General features: G+C 32.9%; 1 protein-coding gene across 1 annotated transcript; it reads right to left on the bottom strand.

The window, feature by feature from the left end:
• Positions 1-4,030: 4,030 nt before the first annotated feature.
• Positions 4,031-18,443, bottom strand: LOC110094351 (putative vesicle-associated membrane protein 726). The gene is made up of 5 exons (XM_020819570.2): positions 18,254-18,443; positions 4,969-5,110; positions 4,746-4,866; positions 4,539-4,601; positions 4,031-4,443 (listed from the first exon to the last, which is right to left on the bottom strand). Exons 1-5 carry the CDS (start codon positions 18,441-18,443, stop codon positions 4,300-4,302), a joined length of 660 nt encoding a protein of 219 aa, XP_020675229.1. The 3' UTR covers positions 4,031-4,299.
• Positions 18,444-20,417: the final 1,974 nt, after the last annotated feature.

Raw genomic sequence — 20,417 nt, 5'->3', positions numbered from 1 at the left:
TATGGCTGGTTCAGCCACTGCTCATACTCAAATTTAAAATCTTTTGGTTGGTAGTCAAAACTCTCAACCAACATATCAAAATGAGCTGTATAATGGGATCTTAATCAAATTATCAATTTATCAAAGTGTAATGTATATAATAAAAATTTAAAAAGAATTAATTATCTCTCAGTCGAAGTTCAAATGGTCCTAGGGTTCCTCAATTTAACCTCTTCCAACGGAGAAGAAAGTTGCCTAAGTGGATTAAAAAGATGCTTTAGGCATCACAGAAGAGAATCATGCTGACTCTCACCTAGGATCTATAATATAAAATAAAGCTCCGAAGTCAAAACTCTAAGAAGATATGGAGATAGAAATATCACGAAGCAATGTGTCTAACGCTACCAAACCCAAAATTTTTAGGCAAAAAATAGACTATTTGAGATTTGACCCAACAAATTTTCCAACAACAATCACACAATTTAATCTAAATTATCAACCATTCCAATTTTTTCTTAAAAAAAGGTTTATAGAAAAAAATATGAAATTATCTGACGGGCTTCGGCCATCTCCAATCGAACGCGAAACAGGTGTTTGTCATTCACCATCTGCTCCATTCAAACGCTAATTTCACCGGCAATTTTGTGACGTGAACAGTGAGACTCCAATATTGACATCGCACTATTCACAAATGCTTTTTTTTTTTTTTTGGTTGAAAAAACATGATATAAGAAGGAAGAAGATGATGAATTTGCCTATCCGATAGAACAGAGAAGCAACAATTCTATCGGAAATTGTGTGTAGAAACTTAATCTCTAATGAATAAGGCAAATGTATTTTTGGAGAAACTTGTATAACCATATCAATAATTTGGTCAAGTAATTTAAGAAAAAATCTTAATTTGTAAATGAATAAATCAACAAAGTTATAATTTTTTATTATATAATATTTAAGGTTTTAATAAATGAGAAAGAATAACACATAATATTCTTTTTTAGTGTTAAAAATGAAGTTGGGTTGAAGATAAATTACTCTTTGATGTGACTGTTATCGTATTTTGAACTGAAAAATGAGTTTTTTAATGGACAAATTTATAAAAGAGAATCGTTGATTAATTTAATTAGGTGAAGGAGATAAATATGATGAATCCAAGATCAAGAATGCCCAAATTTGAGTCTAAGTGAGTCTAAATAAATCACTTAAGAGCCATAAATGGAAATCACTTGAGGCAATTTAAAGGGTTAAATAACCTCCCAATTTTTTACGTTTATAATTGAAATGAAAATCCTAATGAGATAAATATGATGAATCCACGATCACGCAATTTCGAATTTTTTAAGGCACTCAAATGTTAAAAAAATTTATGAGACCTATTAAGATCTTTCACAAGTGTCCAAAATTCTTGAAAAAATGATCAAAACATCACTTCTGAAATGCACAAATAGGTCATATTTCTATACAATGAGAGGAGGAATTTCGAGCAAAGATAAAGTTGAGATTCAAATAAAATTTCAAAGCTCTAATACAATTCGTCACTACCAAAATATCACCCAACACCTGAAGAAATTATTGTGTACGCCGAACGCAGTTTACCGTTCGGAGACCAACCAGAATGCGCCACGTCAGCAGTACTGAGCCGGGCAAGGAGTGACGTGACGCATTCTGATTGATCTCTGGACAACTTTCGGCGTCCGCACAAAATAATTTCTCGATCATCACCTGACACTCACACGCATCCTTTGCATAACACCAACCATTTACTAACTTCTATTATTGTCCAAAGTCCAATATCGATTGTTAGCCATATCGTTGATTGTTTATCGTATTGATGATCGTTTATCATTGCTACCTATCTCTTAATACCAATAGTTGATAGACAGTGACACCCATCATTGTTTGTCACTCGAAGCTAATTGCCACTGCCACCCAATTTCAAATGTTTCTAGTTAATCATTATGCATCAACAACCTTTAACAAGTAACATCCATCTTCTCATGGGAGGGGCAGGCGTGGTCGTTGAGTGTTTGTTGGTTGCTGCAATGTTTCTGTTTTATTTGCTATTTAGTGTGGTTTCGGTTGCTACAATGTTTTTGCATTTGTGGTTGATGGGTTGGCCGGTTAATTGGTTCGATTTGGACGATGAGGAAGCGGCGAGGCTGCAAGCGTTGTGGACGGCCAGGGTTAGTTGGCAACCTGGTGGGCCCTTCGATTTTATTTTTTTACCAGTGGATGGTCACGCCCTTGCAACCCGATGCTGGTCTGAGTCCGTTGGTATCAACCTTTTATTCTGGTGGGCCCTTTTGCTTTTTTGATTGTAAGCCTCTGATGTGGCCCTTTCTAGGGTCTTCTTTTTGTAATCTTTCTGGTTCAATAAATTTGGCGTTTAAAAAAAAAAATTAACATCCATCTTCTTAATCATCCATCAAGTTAAGTGTCCATCATTGTTTAACTTGCAATGTTCCATGTTGATTGTCGCTCAATGCCTACCAACAATTGGTATCCGTGGGCCTACCAATATTTGGCCTCCCCTCATTAAGAAAATGACTCAAGTTGACAATTGATCATCTCCTAATTTCTAACATTCCTTGTCAACCATCATCTGATCGTGACTGACAATTGAAGTTCATTAATTCTGAAATCCAACATTTGTTAACCACCGGCTTTCGACATTCATCTTTCGATCATCCAGTCTCCCCTCCTATCAAGATAACGAACAAATCGGTGGCCTATAGTCATCCAACTTCTAACATTCTACATCAACTATTACCCAACACCAACTAACAGTAAATAATTGTCGACCAATAATAAATACTATGTATTCCTGATCCCCTTGTTATCAAAAGAATGAATAAGTAAAATGCACACCATCACCTAACATCAATCGATAAACACCATCAGTTAGCCACCAACATCTGATGCTGGTCTTCCAAATCGACAGTTCTTGCTTCCTATCAGGAGAATAAATAAGTCAAATATCTGCAATTACCCAACTTTTCATGTTATAAACCTTTGATGTAAGTCAGCAACCAACATCTTGCGCTTATCTCTCGTTTGCTATCACCCCTCTTATAATGAGAATGACCTACTTATCATAAAAATTTGAATGCAGCTTAGTAGAATAAATTTCTATCTTGGACAGAAATCCTACAAGGGATTCTTTGTTACAAAAATTAAAAAAAAAATGCTCATCTTTGATCATTCCTACAGTAGCATAAGTATTCATAAATCTCTATTCATATAATAAATATCATTAATACAAACTTGTATTAAAAAAATATATAAAACTGTATACAAATAAACGAATATAAAACTTCCTTGAGAAATTTCTATGAGAAATGAAAAAATAGAATCAAGAAATTCTTATAGAAATTTATCTAGATGAACTTAAAAATTATAGAATTTACTTTGAACATAAAATTGTATCAACAAAGTTCCACCATGGGACAATTTTGATTCCTTTTAAAAGACTTGAGGGATAAAAATGATCCTTTAATATAGTTGAGGACTATTTTGATTATTTTTTTAATTTATAAATAAAATTTATATCCTAATTTAATGACATCTAAAGACTAATATTAATATATTACAATATTTCAATGTGTAATTCTAAAACTAATGATTATTTAAATAGAAAACTGAGGCTTCGTTCGGGGCGGCTTTCTTATCGCTTCTTAAAACATCATTCTAGTATAAAAATTTTAATTTTTGAACTAAAATACTGCTTTAAGAAGCAGTAAAAAAGCCGTCCCAAACAGAGCCTAAATAAAACACAATGTTCAAGTGACAACACCAAAATCTAATAAGACTCGCTTCTTAGCATCTTAATAATACAGACATCTATAATATTGAAGCAAATAGCCCATAAATTAATTAAATTTATAACTTTTTCTTGGGTTAATCACCTTCTGTTTAAATAAAATACCATAAATATGTTTTCAAGTTCAGAAACTCTCAAATACCAAAGATTTGCACAATCCAGGGACCAACTAACCTGATATTTAGCTACTTGAAAGTAAACCTGGAACTCGGGCTCGAGATGCAAGTCAATACGTATTGAGCAGAGTAAAAAGCATAGTTAGATCTCTAAATCTGCATGGAATCATCAGCTAGTTCTACTACAATAGCAATAAAGAATCTAAGTAACAACTCTATACACGCAAAGCATTGATCCAAGAAGTTTGACAGACAAGATAAGACAAGACAACCCAATCAACATCAGAAATCATCAAAAGAATATACCCATACTGGAAAAACAAGTTGAAGAAATGCACTAGCCAAGCATGGAAGATGTGTTGCCTTTCTTTAATAAACCTATCCACACTAGCATTTGAAGCCATGGCAAACGGAAAGGACGATGATGAGTATTAGGGCGATGATGATACCTAAAACAATAAGCTTAACCTTCATGTTCTGCAACCACATCTTCCTCCTTATCTTCGTTCCCTGCTGCCTGAAATCTTGCGCCTACAACAGCAAAAATAAAAAAGAGAGAGAGAGAGAGACTTGGGAAAATGGTCTTGCAATAATTGCTAAAAACGATATGTACGTAAAGAACTTACCTGGGAGCGAAGATTTTCAGTCTTGTCAACAAGGAGCTCAATTTTCTCTCCGCGATCCAGAACCTACAAAGCAGAGTTCTTTGCGTAGTTGGAATATGGAGTAATCAAAAGACCAAAAAAAAAAAAGGAACAGCAATAGAAAGTCCAACATCAACAAATGTGACTATTAGCAGCTCGATGTACGCACATTTGAAGCAGAAAGCTTACCTTTTCTATATTCTCCATCATGACTCCTTTAACTTCTGATACCTGAGCTTTTACTTTAGCAAGTTTGCTAATCTCCTCTGGGTGGTCGGCACAATACTGCATATGCTCCTTCAGCTTTGGACTGAAATTTAAGTAGAACTGAGTTTTAGATGGTTTTCACAAAGGTATTACCAATCACGCAGTAGCAAATACACGAATTTAACCATGCAATTAAAGCAAATACCCAAATTCCCGGCTGAGACCATTGGCAGCAGCAGTTGCAGCTTTTCCTCCCCCATATCTCTTGGCGAAATCTTCTTTGACTCTTTCCAGGAAAGCCATGGGAATTTGTCTGCCGACTGATTCAGCTGCAACTACACAATACGCTGCAAAAGCAACAGGGGGATAAAGTTACACCCTTTTGATAATGGAAATTTCTTCTACATTGCTCAGCTACAAATACATTTATGCTGGTAAAATCAATGACGGGAAAGATGAAGCATTATCTAACTAAAAACGGTAGAAAGTTCAAGAATTATTTAAGAATAATTCATCAATAAAAACAACTGTTAATCCAGATTAATAAAGCAGAGACGATCATAAGAATCACTTTTCAATTTTCAAGAATCTAAGCACTTCCAAAAGATATGAACATACAAGCTTATTTATGTGGTCATAATGAACATTACAATCTTGATTTCTTGAATAGAGTTAAACATCAGCATATTATTCTGGATCCAAAATTTGTCCAATCCAAATATGCAAAATGGGTTACAAATAAGACAAAACAACAAACAATTACAAAAGTCTACCAAAGAAGAAGGAATAAACATATGTCACATGACAACATTATTTTGGCAACATAAATAATATGGGTCCACATGTGTGAGAAAGCACTAGTGACTAGTCTAATATTTGTCTTTTATTTGTTTTAGGTAGAACAGGTTTGTAGTAGCTTGTTGATCTACCTAAACATTATAAATATCTCTCTAGATGTAAACAAAAGGATTATGGAATAAAATTTTTGGTTTCTCCTTTCTTCTCAAATATCTTCTATTTCTTTTGAAAGTTCACAACTACTATAAAGGTGCCTAATCTTCTTGATCCTTCAAGAAACTTAACAAATGACGCTCTAATTGCACTAAACTCACATTCCCTATTCTCTTCTAGCCGATCAGCTCTCCTCCTCCACTCAGCTGCAGCCTTTCAGCTATCCTCTGCCGCAAGCTTCAATCCACAAAACTCCATACCGCAGCCTTCCAGTCACAACCGCACATCTCCTTCTTCCAGTCAAAACCGCAAATCCTTCCGGTCGCACTTCTTCCGCGAGGATTGGACAGATTTTTGGGTGACAGCATTCTGTCCTGCAGTGTCTCCAGCTCTTCTTTCCGATCCTAAAACTTCAAGAACAGCAGTTTTCCACTTCTTATAGCCGTTGTTTCAAGCACAGCTACCACTAGAGGACAACTACTACTTTCAAAATAAAACAAACTCTGATTTCAACCATAATTCCTGCAGTATTTTGACAAGAACCAGCTTCTTACAGCTGTTTTGTGTTCCCATTCAATCATCAACCTGTTTCAACCAATCAACAACACCGATAGTCATTGTTTGGCCAACTGAACCTATTCAGTCCATTGCTGCTATTCGGTAGTTAACGTCAAGTTCTCTGTTTTTCTTTTAGGCTTCATTTGGGATGGCTTTCTAACTGCTTTCTGAAGTAACTTTTTAGTACAATTTCTTAGTTTAAGAAATTTTTGTACTAAAAACTGCTCTAGAAAGCAATAAGAAAGTCATCCCAAATAAAGTCTTAGTTAATTTTTATTCTTCTTATTTCTTTTCCAAATTCATTTTTCTACTTGTTTTTCTATCTTTTCATGATTGCAGGATTTTGGGCACCATCTTTTTCTCTTCCTCCATCAATTTTACACAATGAAAAACGTTGATCTAGCTGAAGCCCTATGCACCATGCAATCCAACCAAGAAATACAATTTTAAAAATCGAAAATTCACTCCAACAAGTTGGCCTCCAATTTGCATCCATTGGGATGACTCTCCAACAATTTCATGTTTTCATGGACTTTGTTGACAAATACCTAAACACCATATGTTTGATCGACCTCTCTCCTCACCCCATCAAGATTCTAGCTAGATCTTCATCTAGCATTCTGGGATCGAGCAACCAAATCCCTTCTCATAACCCATCTCCACCTCCTACGAATTTTTCTTTTCTTAAAACCATGAAAAGTGAACTTCCTCATTTTAATAGGACATATCTAGAAACTTGAATCTTTAAGGAACAAGAATATTTTGATTTTCATAATACTCCTGAATGCCATCATATTAGCATCACATCTTTTCACTTAGAAGGTCCGGCAGCTACTTGGTACCAATGGTTGTGTATGAAGGGCCAATTATTCTCTTGGCCCAACTTTATCATTTCCTTACAACAACTATTTGGTATCTCTATGTATGAAGATTTACATGAGAATCTTTTTAAACTAACTCAACAAAATTCTATTAGCACTTCTTCACATTGCAAAAATCTAAGATTTTTTTCTTACAACAACTATTTGGAATTAGCACTTCTTCACATTGCAAAAATCTAAGATCTTTTTCTACTCCTTACTCATCATACTAAAAAATCATACCATCTTCCTTTCAACAATATTACTCCTAATTCTTTACATAATAGCATCAAATCAACCTATACATCACCTCACATTTCTCGCCTCCCTCTTCACTCGTCTATCCCAATTATTTCTAAGTCTCCAAATCTTTCAATCCGAAAACTTTCACCATGTGAAATTCAATTGCGCTGTGAAAAGGTCTATGTTTTCACTATAACGCAAAATTTGGCCCCCAACATCATTGCTCAAAAAAATTCTCTTATTCGACAACGATAACTCAGAATAAGTGGATGACTCTTTCCTCTATTCTATCAGTGAGGAAAATCCAAATGCTCAACCCGAAACCAGTCTCATGCTTAATCTGCGGAGTTCAACCCTCGTTCTTTCTGATTAACCGGCTCTATTAATATTATAATATGCACATATTAATTGATAGTGGTAGCAGTCATAATTTCATTCAAGAATACCTTATCACCAAATTATCTCTTCATCCTGAACCTATTAAACAATTTATCATTTATGTGGGCAATGACAACTTATTAGCTTGTAATTCTAAATGTCCACAGTAAATATTACCATTCAAGGCTATCGGATCGGTATAGATATATTCGTTCTATTCATTCATGGCGTTGATATTGTTCTTGGCATGCAATGGCTACAATCTTTAGGACATGTTTTACACGATTATCAAAACATTACCATGCGATTCCATAATCATATATGCATATTACACTAACAGGTGAACCACAATTACAATGTTATCCTATTTCCTTTTAACCAGCTTTGTGCAATCATTTCCCATTCAACTTTTCGCTATTCAATCACACATCATAAATCCAATTTCTTTTTCCCCTACAAACTTATTAACTGACTTCATATATAAACTCAAAACTCCATTACCCCTTTCCATCTCTAATCTCCTCAAACAATTCCAACACTTATTTCAAATTCCACAAGGCCTACCAACACCTCGCACTATTAATCATTGTATTCACCTTCCTCCATTAGCTAAACCTGTTAACATCCGGCCTTACCGTTATCCACATTTCCAAAAAAATGCAATAGAGCAATTAGTCTTTGAAATGCTTCATGCCAGAATTATTCATCATATCCATAGCCCTTTTTATAGTCCATGATACTTCGCTTTTTGCATTGATTATAGAGCTCTTAATGTCCTTACTATAAAGATAAATTCCCTATTTCTACCATAAATGAACTTCATGGAGTGATTATATTTACTAAACTAGATCTACGTTCAGGCTATCATCAAGTTCGAATGCATCATCATGACATTCATAAAATTGTTTTTCAAACTCATGAGGGACATTACGAATTTGTTATTATGTCATTTGGGCTAACAAATGCTCCGCCGACATTTCAAGCATTAAATGAATCAAATCTTCTGTCCATTCCTTCACAAATTTGTTACAATCTTCTTTGACAACGTCTTGATATACAAACCCACACTCAAACTCCATGTTGATCACCTTACTCTGGCTTTTCAATGCTTATAAACACATCATCTTTTTATAAAACTTAATAAATGTCGATTTTGTCAATCTTCCATCGAATACCTGAGTCATAATGTCTCCCCAGGAACTGTCCAACCCGACCCTACTAAAATTACAACTATAACAAATTGACCAGTTTCATCCTCTTTATGCCAACTACGTTCATTCTTAAATTTCACGGGCTTTTATCGACGATTGATATCCCATTATGCTTCTATAGCCACTTCATTAACCAAACTTCTCTAAAAAGATTCCTTCAAACAGGACGACACAAACTTAATTGTTTTTCAAATTTTCAAATTAGCTATGACAACTGCACGAGTCTTAGCCTTATTTGATTTCACAAAAACTTTCATTCCTAAAAGAGATGCTTCCAACATGGGCATTGTTGCGGTTCTTTTAAAACATAATCATCCCATATTCCCATTTCTTTTTTAGCAAAAGATTATGCACAAAAATCTCGATGTCATTGACTTATAAAAAAGAATTATATGTTATTACTGAAGTTGTTTCCAAAAGACGATAGTATATGATAGGAAATAAATTTATTATTCGCATCGATCATCAACGTTTACGCGAACTTCAAACTCAGGTAATCCAAACACATGATCAACAATAACATCATTGCAAGCTTTTAGGATTAATTTTTTTATTGAATATAAGCCAAAAAAAAAAAATCGTCACCAACTCCTTATCTAGACAACCAGAAAACCCTTTAACTTCTTCTTCCTTACTAACCTTAACTATACTTTCTCTTTCTCTAATTAATGATATTAAAAATAAATCACTTCACTATCCAGATATTCTTCATATTGCTTCTCACCTTAATAACGGCACTCTCTAATACACTTCATCAATTTCGTGATCCTATTATTTACTATAAAAGTCGTATTTACCTCTCAAAAGATTAATCCCTCAAACACCAAATCCTCACAGATTTCATTCCTCACCTCTTGCGGGTCATCAAAGCATTCTTAAGACAATCAAATGAATTTCGACTATTTTTTATTAGTTTGGGCTTTATCAAGACGGTACTGATTTTGTTAGTAAATATCTTATTTATAAAGAAATCAAATAGGCTGCTCTTCATCTGGCATGCCTTTTATCTCCTATACCAATACCTTTGCAAATATGGGAAAACTTATCTATGGACTACATCAATGGTCTACGTAATTTTAAAGGTTATACTATTATTTTGGTAGTCGTTGATCGTTTATCCAAGTTTTCCCATTTTGATTCCATACTGTCCAATATTCTACTTCTAAAGTTGCTAATCTTTTTACTCATATGATTGTCCGCTTACATGGTTTTCCCAAACCCTTCATATCTGATCAAGATAGCATATTTTTAAGTAACTTTTGGCGACAACTGTTCAGTTTAAGTGGTACCACACTATATTTTAGCTCTTCTTATCACTCACAAACAGATGGCCAAACAAAAGTTCTCAATCACTGTTTAGTATCTCCGTGCTTATACATCATATACACCTAACTAAGTTATGATATTCTTTTCTTTATTGGGCAAAATTGTGCTATAATACATCCTATCATACATCCATTAAAATGTCTCCATTTCAAGCTATTTATGGCCGACTTCCCCCTTCCATTCCTTCTTATCTTCATGGAACCTCAAACCACCCCACTATTGATACTCATTTAGCAGATAGGGAACCTTCTCCAAACTCTATGAAAAAACTTACTACAAGCACAAAATCAAATGAAAACTATGGTCGACCACAACTACAAGAATTTGCACTTTTCAATAAGTGATTTAGTTATAATTAAATTACAACCACATCATCAAGCCTATATCCCATTATGTGGGATCGGCATCAAATTACAACAATTTCAATAAAATTCTATCATTAACCATATCATTCTAAACTCGCTAAGAGATATTTTGGCCCTTTTACAATTCAAAACATGCTTAGCCCAGTAGCCTATCACCAACAACTACCTCCCGACAATAATCATCTGGTTTTTCATATCTCTCTTCAGAAACCATTTAAAGGCTCCCCTCCCTCCATAACCCCTTCACCACTACCAAATTTTAGTAATAACAACCAACCCCTTCTACATTATGCTATTCTTGCTTCACATATTATACAAGTCAGGGTCAACTCCACCAACAGGTCCTGTTACAATATAAATTAAATTTATTCAATGATGTCACATGAGAGTTTTTCAGCACTCACTTTCGCTTTTCTTTCTCTCAACCTTGAGGGCAATGTTATTTTATAGGCAGATGGGCGTGTTAAATACTGGCATATTATTCTAGATTCGAAAATTGTACAATCCAAAAATGCATAATGGGCTACAAACAAGACAGAACAATCAACAAATACAAAAGCCTACCAAAGAAGAAAGAATAAACATATGCCACACGACAACAAAATTATTTTGGCAACATAAATAATATGGGTCCACATGTGTAAGAAAATACTAGTATGATATTTTTCTTTCATTTGTTTTAGGCAGACCAGGTATGTAGTAGCTTGTTGATCTACCTAAACATTATAAGCACCTCTCTAGTTGTAAACAAAAAGATCATGGAAGAAAATTCTAGTTATCCCCTTTTTCTCATATCTCCTCTCTTTTTTTGGGAGTTCACACATACTCTAAAGATGTCTAATCTTCTTGATCCTTCAAAAAGCTAAACAAATAGCCTTCTAATAGGAAACAACTACTATAAATCCAGAAAACTGTTCGATTTCAGAAAAAAAAAATAGCTATGGTGCAGGTTTTGTGAAAACTATAGTAACATATGAGAAAATCACTTGAAATTCACTAGAGGACAAAGAAAAGTAGCAATATACAATTGATCCTCTATTCGAGAGAAGGATCGATCTCTCTCAAATCTTTAGATGACGCTAGAGCCCAAAGAAAACCTAGATATAAGTGATCTCAAATTTCAGCCAAATTCAAGATGCCCTAACCCTAGGAAACAAACTATTTAATGCATACAAATCAAAAGGAAATCCCTAAACAGTCCCTACATTCAAATTTCCCGCCCAATTCCCTCAAAAAACCTCCAAAAAAGCTCCCATTGATCTCGCGACATGCACAGGAGATGGAGAAATTCTGCCTCTGTTGCGCTGGGCCGGTCCTGTGTGCACCGGATGGACCGGTCTAACACCTTCACAACAGCAGAATTGTAACACTCCATTTAAAGGAGCAAATTTTAAAAAAAGACATAATGACAGGTAGGAAGAGAGATACATGAGGTGGTGGTGATGGTGGTGATGGTGATTGGGTAGGACAGACAACACCATATAGTAGTTTTTGTCAAACAGAACATATAATGAAAGAGCCAATATATGAAGCAAAGATTGGTCTAAAACTCATCCACAAACAACTGCAAATGAATTTCACAGTCAATTGAAAATTCCTGCAGTAATGGGCAGACATGCTTGACTTACAGAAGTAAACAGGAACTACCTCAGCATTGAATAACGCACAAAAGAGTTGCATCTGTAACAGAGCAACATGGAGTTCTTCGTCAACAATAAAAATCACTGAGAAGCAATGGGATCTATCGACATGATACCATTTACGTCACTGTATAGAATTTGCAATGCTGTGCTGAATATCCTCCAGCCAAGTTAAATACAAGTCAGTTCAATAATTTCCAAGGTTCTTTCACCATCCTCAAGCAGTCCCGTCCCTTTCAATTCCCTAGCCATTCTCTCCTCCGATAACTCTATTTTTTCATCAGACCTGCACCAACCTCCTGTCCACAATTTCTTGAAATCGAGAACTCAGGTGTGATGCTTACCTAATATAACTTTTTTTTTGTGGCATCATATATGACTCCTTTAGAAACTCTATAGTTTATCATCTCGAAAGGTAATTTGTTTGCTCTTTGTCATTTTCCAAGAATTATTTTTTATCCTCCAAAGTTAATATTCATAAACTTTTGATAGCTTAACTGAATTATAGAAGTTGAATTTTTAGGATGAGGTGCCTTGATGTATGTTTTCCATAGATGACTTAATTCTCTTCAATAGTATATTCTATGGAACAACGAAAAAAAATATTTAGAAGATAAATGACATGGAATTAATATGACAAAGATTTTGTACATCACATGCAATTTTAGGAGTGTGACATTAACAAATATAAATTCATAATATTAGAGAATAAAATTATACATAGATTTGATAGGTTTAAATATATTGGATCAATTCTAAAAAAAATGAAGATATAGCTTCTAGAGTTAAGTCTGGGTAGTTCAAATGAAAAATAGCTTCTAGAATATTATGTGAAAAGTGTATATCATGAAAGCTTAAAAATAAATTTTATAAAATTAAAATTAGACTGATAATGTTGTATTGATAGTAAAATATTTTGTGCTATATAAGTAGAGTGTAGCATAAGTAAGAATATTAAGATGAATTTTAGTAAAATTAGAAACAAATAGATTAAAGAATAATCTGATAGGAAGTGGATGCAAAAATTTAGAAAACCTAGGCTAAAATTTGATTTCAGCAAAACCAACGAACATACAACAAGAAAAACTAGGAATAGAAACACTCAAGACACTTTTTATTGAAAGATTTATGAAGGAAATAGCAAGATACAAGTGGATCTTTAATTTGGAGAGGAAGATCAGACTCTCCCAAATCTCTAGCCGTCGGCTAGAGCCCACTCAACCTAAGAAGAATCTAAATTTAACAAAATACAACATAATCTGAAATCACCCAATTGTTAGCCTTAAATAGGCTCCCCTAATTCCCTCCCAAATCAGTCCTCTTTCCCTAAATAATTCCCTCTCATATTTGAATTAAAATTAGATCTCCTACCCTAAATAATTCCCTACCAATTATAATTAAAACTTTCCTAAACAATTCATCTTTGATTAAAAATCTTCCTAAATAATTCCCTCTTGATTAGTAAACTTCCTAATTCCCTCCCAATCAAATCGACCGGTCCATCAGTACTCCCCTCCCAAAGTGCCATCTTGTCCTCAAGGTGGAATGACAAAAGCTGTCATTGAAGCAATAGACTGAAAAATGGATTGTCATTTGCACATTCTTGTGCATCACTTTTATTCTTAAAAATACGAATCAACACACTCCTTTTTCACTCATCTGACATCTTTTTAGTATTTAAAATAATATTAAAAAGTTCATAAGCAATGAAATTCCTTCATCTGCAAAACATTTACACACCTATATTGAAATATCATCAAGTCCAATAATTTTTTCATAATTTATTTTCTTTAAAGCCTCTCTAACTTCTATTTTACTAATACAACGATAAAAACAAAAGTCTATATTTTCTTTTAGGGTACTAAGGTCATTAAAGTCAATCACATTCTCACAATCTTCATTGAAAAACTTATTAAAATATCTCATCCACCTATGTTGAATATCCTCTTCTAATAAAAACGCTTTTTAGTATTCATTCTTAATGTACTTAACTAAATTCTTATTTCTTCCATATCTTTACTTGTCAAACTTATACATAAAACTTTTCTTCTCCTTAGTATCTGATCTATTATATAAAATAATTAAAAGTTAAATTCTTTGAATCGCATATTGATTTTTTAGACTCCTTACGAGCCCTTTTATATTGTTTTCTTAAGCTCCTTACGGGTCTTTTTATGTCTGATTAAGCAACCTTAGATATATAAATTTTTACTCGGAATAATTTTACAATATTTCAATCTAAATGAAATATTTTTCTTATAAGAAAATAATCAATCCGAGTTTTACTATCTCCATTCTTAGAAATGATGAAATGCTGATCTCTTTTCTTAAATAAGCTTTTAAAAATTATAAAATCAAACTAAAGCAAAATTTAATATGACCCTACCACCTTTATTAGTCGCTCCAAATCCCACCATGAATACTTTTAAAATCTTTTACCACTATAGCAACATTTTCATTTAAACCTCATCCAATAAAAACTCTTTCTTCAAGAGGTATTTGTTGTATTAATTTTTTTAAGTCATCACAAAATTTTAATTTTGAACAAATATCCAAACTTAAAAAGCATAAGCACTTATAATATTAATAATGGTAGTCTCAACAGTAATCTTTAAAGTCATAATTTTATCTTCAATCGATTAATTTATACAACACTATCCTTCATACTCTTATATGTAATTACACATACATCATTTTTAGTACGACACCTACCTGAATATCATAATTTAAATCAAAAACTGTCAATCTCCTTAGCCTTCTCTCAGACCCATTTAATTTCCTGAATGCACAGAATATTTAACCTCCTATGAATCATAATATTTTTTAATTTTATTAATTTATCTGTAAGAGAGCCTATATTCAAAGTTCCTATCCAAATTCAAGTTTCATGAACTAGTTCCTTTGCCCATATCCACCCATGATGTGGGAACCCTTGCTTATTTAAAACTACACATGGGCATCAGTATAGTTGCGCTTACTTATTTCGCATTGTATTCAAGTTATATGGCGCATCGCTTACAAGGAACGCCTTAGCAATGTAGCTTCTGAAAATGTTCCATTTATAGAACTAGTAGAAAGGTGTTTCAACAACTTGACAGATAATATGATAGAGTTAGATCTATTTCATGTTTGTTAGACGTGAATCTGAATTGATTGAACAAAAGAAAGTTAAATCACTCAAATCCAAAATATCTTTCTCATATTGGGCAAAGATTACAAGTGCTTGGAAGATGAAGTTGAAGCAAAAAATTAGGTATTTCTCTGTTTTCTTAGGAGTTTTTTTTCATATTGGGAAATGATCAAAGGTGCTCTCAACTATAATTTTTTTATCAGCATATCTTTTTATACTAATACTTTTACATCTTTTTCAAACCGCCAATGTAAATTCAAACCTGGATAAAAAAAGATTGATGATATTTTTAAATTCATCAATTTCTACCTCCACAAAGAAATTTGTTTGGTTCTGCCTCTAATTTTCTCTAATAAAGGTGAAGGTTGAGTGGTTTTTTTTAGTCAAAATATTTGAAGCCGTAGCTGAGTAAATTAGGTAAATTTTAGTATTATGTATATAAGAAATAAACAGGATAGATTTTAGTATTATGTATGTAAATCGCCCTAAAAACAAATGCAATAATGACATAATTTTTCAAGGTAAAATCCTCTTATTAAACAATTCCAAGCATCAAGTAGTCAGATGCATACTAAATACATAGTAATTAGTTCTAGCTACATTAAAATAAAAAGTAATCAAATAACTTAACCATTTTATTTCTATGGACAACATATTGAAGACTCGGGGATGCTAACATTAGAAAAATCTTAAGAAAATTTTAATATACATTTGATTTTTGGAATATCAGACGTAGTGTCCATAAAATTGAAGTCAAACGCAAAGCACTACATATCACAATAGAAATCTGAGGCATAGGGTTCAATTACAATATTTTTATGGTTAAAACTAGACCATCTTAAGAATAAGCTGAAGAATAGTGTTATCCAGAAAACTGAATAGAAAATGTGCCTGTTCGTTTACCTAAAAATCATACTACATGAGCAAAATCATTTAATAGGGCTACATCCTAAACTCAAGCCAACCTTCTGAATTTCAAGTGTGATTGTGGCGATTAGAAGACTTGTTGTAAAAACAGATTTTCAATAAACTTAAAGCATAAGAACTTGGATGTTCCACTGACATGATGCAACATAGAACCATTTCACAAGCAAAGAAGTGGCAGATTAAACTACATAGCAGTAAGAGCACCATCTGCCAGCATTCAGGAACAGTGTTTTTTTTTTTGGGTGCAGCATGAATATATCAAATAATAATCTAATTCTTTGCAGGAGCAAGAAAATTGAAGCAACAAGACACAAAATGATAGAAAAAAATGACGTGGGTAATCTATTTATTGATAAAGAGAGAAAAATCAGAGTGGAGGATAACTGTGAAAGAACGCTGGCGCAACAAGAGCAGGTTGTTTGACAGTACTTAACATTATTAATCAATTAAAAAGGAATTACTAAATCGAGACAAATAAGATTGACACTGAGTAAAATCTTCTCCAACAAGAAATGCTTAGCTAGCAAACTCAAAGCATAAATTAAATTGTGAGGCTAGTTGGATGGCACAAGGCATATGTATATCACTTGTCATCTATCAAACAGACCCGGGATTTCTTTGGGCTCTGAGTTGGGCATCATAGCAATACTATTCTACCATGTAGAAACTAGAAACATGATTGGGTCCACTTCATAAATCAAAATCTAGATAAGAATCCCTTGCACATAATTTTCCTTTAAACTAATAACTTCGGATAGAGTTTTACTCATAGATTTCCAAGGCCACAAATTATAGCTAGTACATAACAAATGAGCAATCACATAATCAAGCTAGCTAGAGTCAGACACTCAGACAAATACAAGATCGAGTGCCTCACGTGATTGAAACACTTTAAGAAGTCGGGAAGAAAATGCGACAACAAATTCCGCCACATAAAGAACGGGCAAACAACTCATATGCAATAATTGAGAATAGAGAATAACTTCAAATAAAATAAGATTAGAGAACTATAAGCTGCAACTGTTTGTTCCAATAAACGAAGATAGCATCTGAGCCATCCAAATAGCTTCTTATATTAACCAGACATATAGCTTGAGAAGGCTGCCGGAATGAATGAACCAAGAAAAAAAATATAAAGAAAATAAATGATAATACATGCCTACCTTTCTATATGCGTTACCCATATTATCCCTAATCTGATCAAATCACATATCCAGAACAGGATAGAAAAAGGCATTCAACTAATCCATAAGATTCCGTTCCACACCTACATGTACAAATGAATTTTTGAACATCCTGAGCTAAAGAAATACGCCATGCATCTGATACTAAGATCTGAAGGAACAACTTATTGTTTAATTTCTACCATTAAGTGGAAAGGACAATTCTAAAATAAAATGACAGACACCTTTCCAAGCCCCCAAATAACATAAACCCCATCCATCAGACACCAAAGCAGCGATAAAATACAACACATAATTAACAGAAAAAATAACCAGGTCTATTACCGCCACACATCAGCTAAGGAACCTGACGGCCACATCACTACAGCTATACATTACTTCTTGGTTTCCTGTCGCCATATCTTTCTGGCTAATTTCTGGGAACTTGTATGCATATGTCTTGTCTCTTCTAGTATAGATGCAAGAGAGAGTATTCACAAATAATAAGAAAAACATTTCATCTTTTTCATTCCTACTCCTTCCTCTCGCCGGTAATAAGATCCAACAAGAGTGGAGCCACACAACAAACACGAAACAATGGATTTCCGGACCTCCACAAAAGCAAATCAATAAAACTAACATCAATTCCTTAAATTCTACGAATCGATCCAAAAAAAACCCTCCAATCACCCAAGCAAACCTACAAAACAGATTAAAACAAAACAATATCAGGCTCACCGTATCCATCATCGACGAGAAAGTTGATGGTGTGACCGTCGCAGTTGTATGTGAACCTATTGTTACTCGCTGGAAGCTTCTGAAGACACTGTGCCGCGATACTAGTGAAGTTCCCGGTGAACTCCGTGTACTCCGCCAAGATCACCGTTCCCCGAGCCACAAAACCATAGATCAGCGACTTCTGCCCCATCACTAAGAATAACTCTACACCTCGTCGATTCTAAACTATAAAAGTAGCACTAGATCTCGAGACGGAGGCGGCTTAGGCGATCGGAGAAAAGGAGGAGAAAGCGAGACTCCTCTTTTCCCCCTCCTCGAAGCAAATGCGATCAAAGTGGTCGCGGAGAAAACTGTTAGAAGCTTTAAAGAAGAAGGGGGATTTACATAAATGACACTCAAATTTTATAATTTATAAACTTGACACCTAGGGGTTGTTTGACAATATAAATATTAAATGTAATTAAATTTTAATAAATTATTTAATGAATATTCTTAATTTAAAAATAAAAAAAAGATAATAAAAGTCATGATAAAATAGTTGTAAATCTCTTAAATCTAGATTGTGAGAATTGAAGAAAAAAAGTTATTCTCACTCATATTAAATGATTAATTTGTTTTGTTTGGTGAGAAAAATATATATAAGCCTAGGGTGTGTTTCTTACTTTAATGAATACAAAATATATCACAAGATTATAATATAAATTATATAATAATGAGTTTAAAAATTATTATTGAATTTATTTTAAAACTAATGTAATATAAAATATTTTTATCAAGCAAAAACCTAAAAGTAATTTTTATAATTTTTAGGCCCATTTTAATTTATTTCTATTAGAATATATTTAGATAATTATTTTCCTATTTCAATTCATAGTAAAACAATCTTAGAGGCAAAGGCAAGCTTATTTAATGGATGACTAAGAGAAAATAATTTTCAAAATTTGGCATTTAATCAAAAAGTTCCAAACTTTGGGATCAAATTAAAATTATTTTAACAATAAGACCAATGAACTAATTGATTTTCTCAACAAAATTTGCTATATTTTCTAAAATATAGGGCACAACAATAGCAACAACAAACTTTTATTCCAGTATATGGGGTCGACTATGTGAAACTTTTTTTCTCCATTGTGTTCTATTAAGATTTATATTCTCATTAAATTTGATAAAAAAAAATATTTCAAATACTTTTTAATCAAGTCTTTTTAAGTCCACGTCTATATTTCTTAATATAAGCTAAATCTAATACATATATTCTCCTAATTAGATCATCAAAAAGCAAATATTTTATTGACCAAATCATCTAAGATGACTCTCTCCAATCTTGTATGTCATTGAAGCTACTGCAACCTTTTCATGTATACACTCGTTTCATATTATGTCCCTAAAAATGAAGCCACTCATCCACCTAAGCAAGTCTTTTTAAATTTTCTTATCTATTTATATTTTCTTAAAAAATTATAAAATAAAATTTTAAAATAAATATTAACTAATTTCATAAAATGTTAATAGAAAAACAAAGAAGATATTTTTATGTTCAATTTATCCAACTTTAAAGGTTTGTATGATTTCTTTATGTTTAAATACCACTCTTTAAGTGCTTTCAAAACTTTTATTAATTTCACTATAGCTTAAGGACCAATAATTCCCTTCAAATTTTCTTTAATACTATCTACCAATAGAGAGAACAAATATCATTCAAAAATTTTAAATCTTTACAATCTTAGATATATTTTTTTTTTCCTTTGAATTTTAAATTCACAAATAGAAGAAAAAATAAAAAAACCATTGAATTTTAAATATTCATTTTCCTCATAGCTATTCTCTTCTCTAATGTGCTTTTTAAGGTAGAAAATAAAAACATATAGATTAGTTTCAACTCCTTTTCTCACTCATCTCAGGCTATTGAAAATTTTAAAAAAATAGACAAATACTTAACTTAATCTCTTTAACTATAAAAACTTGATTTTAAAAAAATCTCTTATAGGCATCAATTTTGCATAATGAAAATATTAAATAAAAATCAATTTTATACGATCTCTCACACGGATCACTAAATTGGATCAATGTGATGCTCAGGACTAAGAATTCACTTGGAACAGCTATAGTTTTAATAGTAAATTTGAATTTTTGAAAGCAACTTTTTAACACAAAATATTCTTAA

This window comes from Dendrobium catenatum, unplaced genomic scaffold (genome assembly GCF_001605985.2).
Source record: "Dendrobium catenatum unplaced genomic scaffold, ASM160598v2 fragScaff_scaffold_853, whole genome shotgun sequence".
Classification (NCBI taxonomy): domain Eukaryota; kingdom Viridiplantae; phylum Streptophyta; class Magnoliopsida; order Asparagales; family Orchidaceae; genus Dendrobium; species Dendrobium catenatum.
The sequence above is the reverse complement of the archived record's forward strand: the minus strand, read 5'-3'. Positions and strand labels throughout refer to the sequence as shown.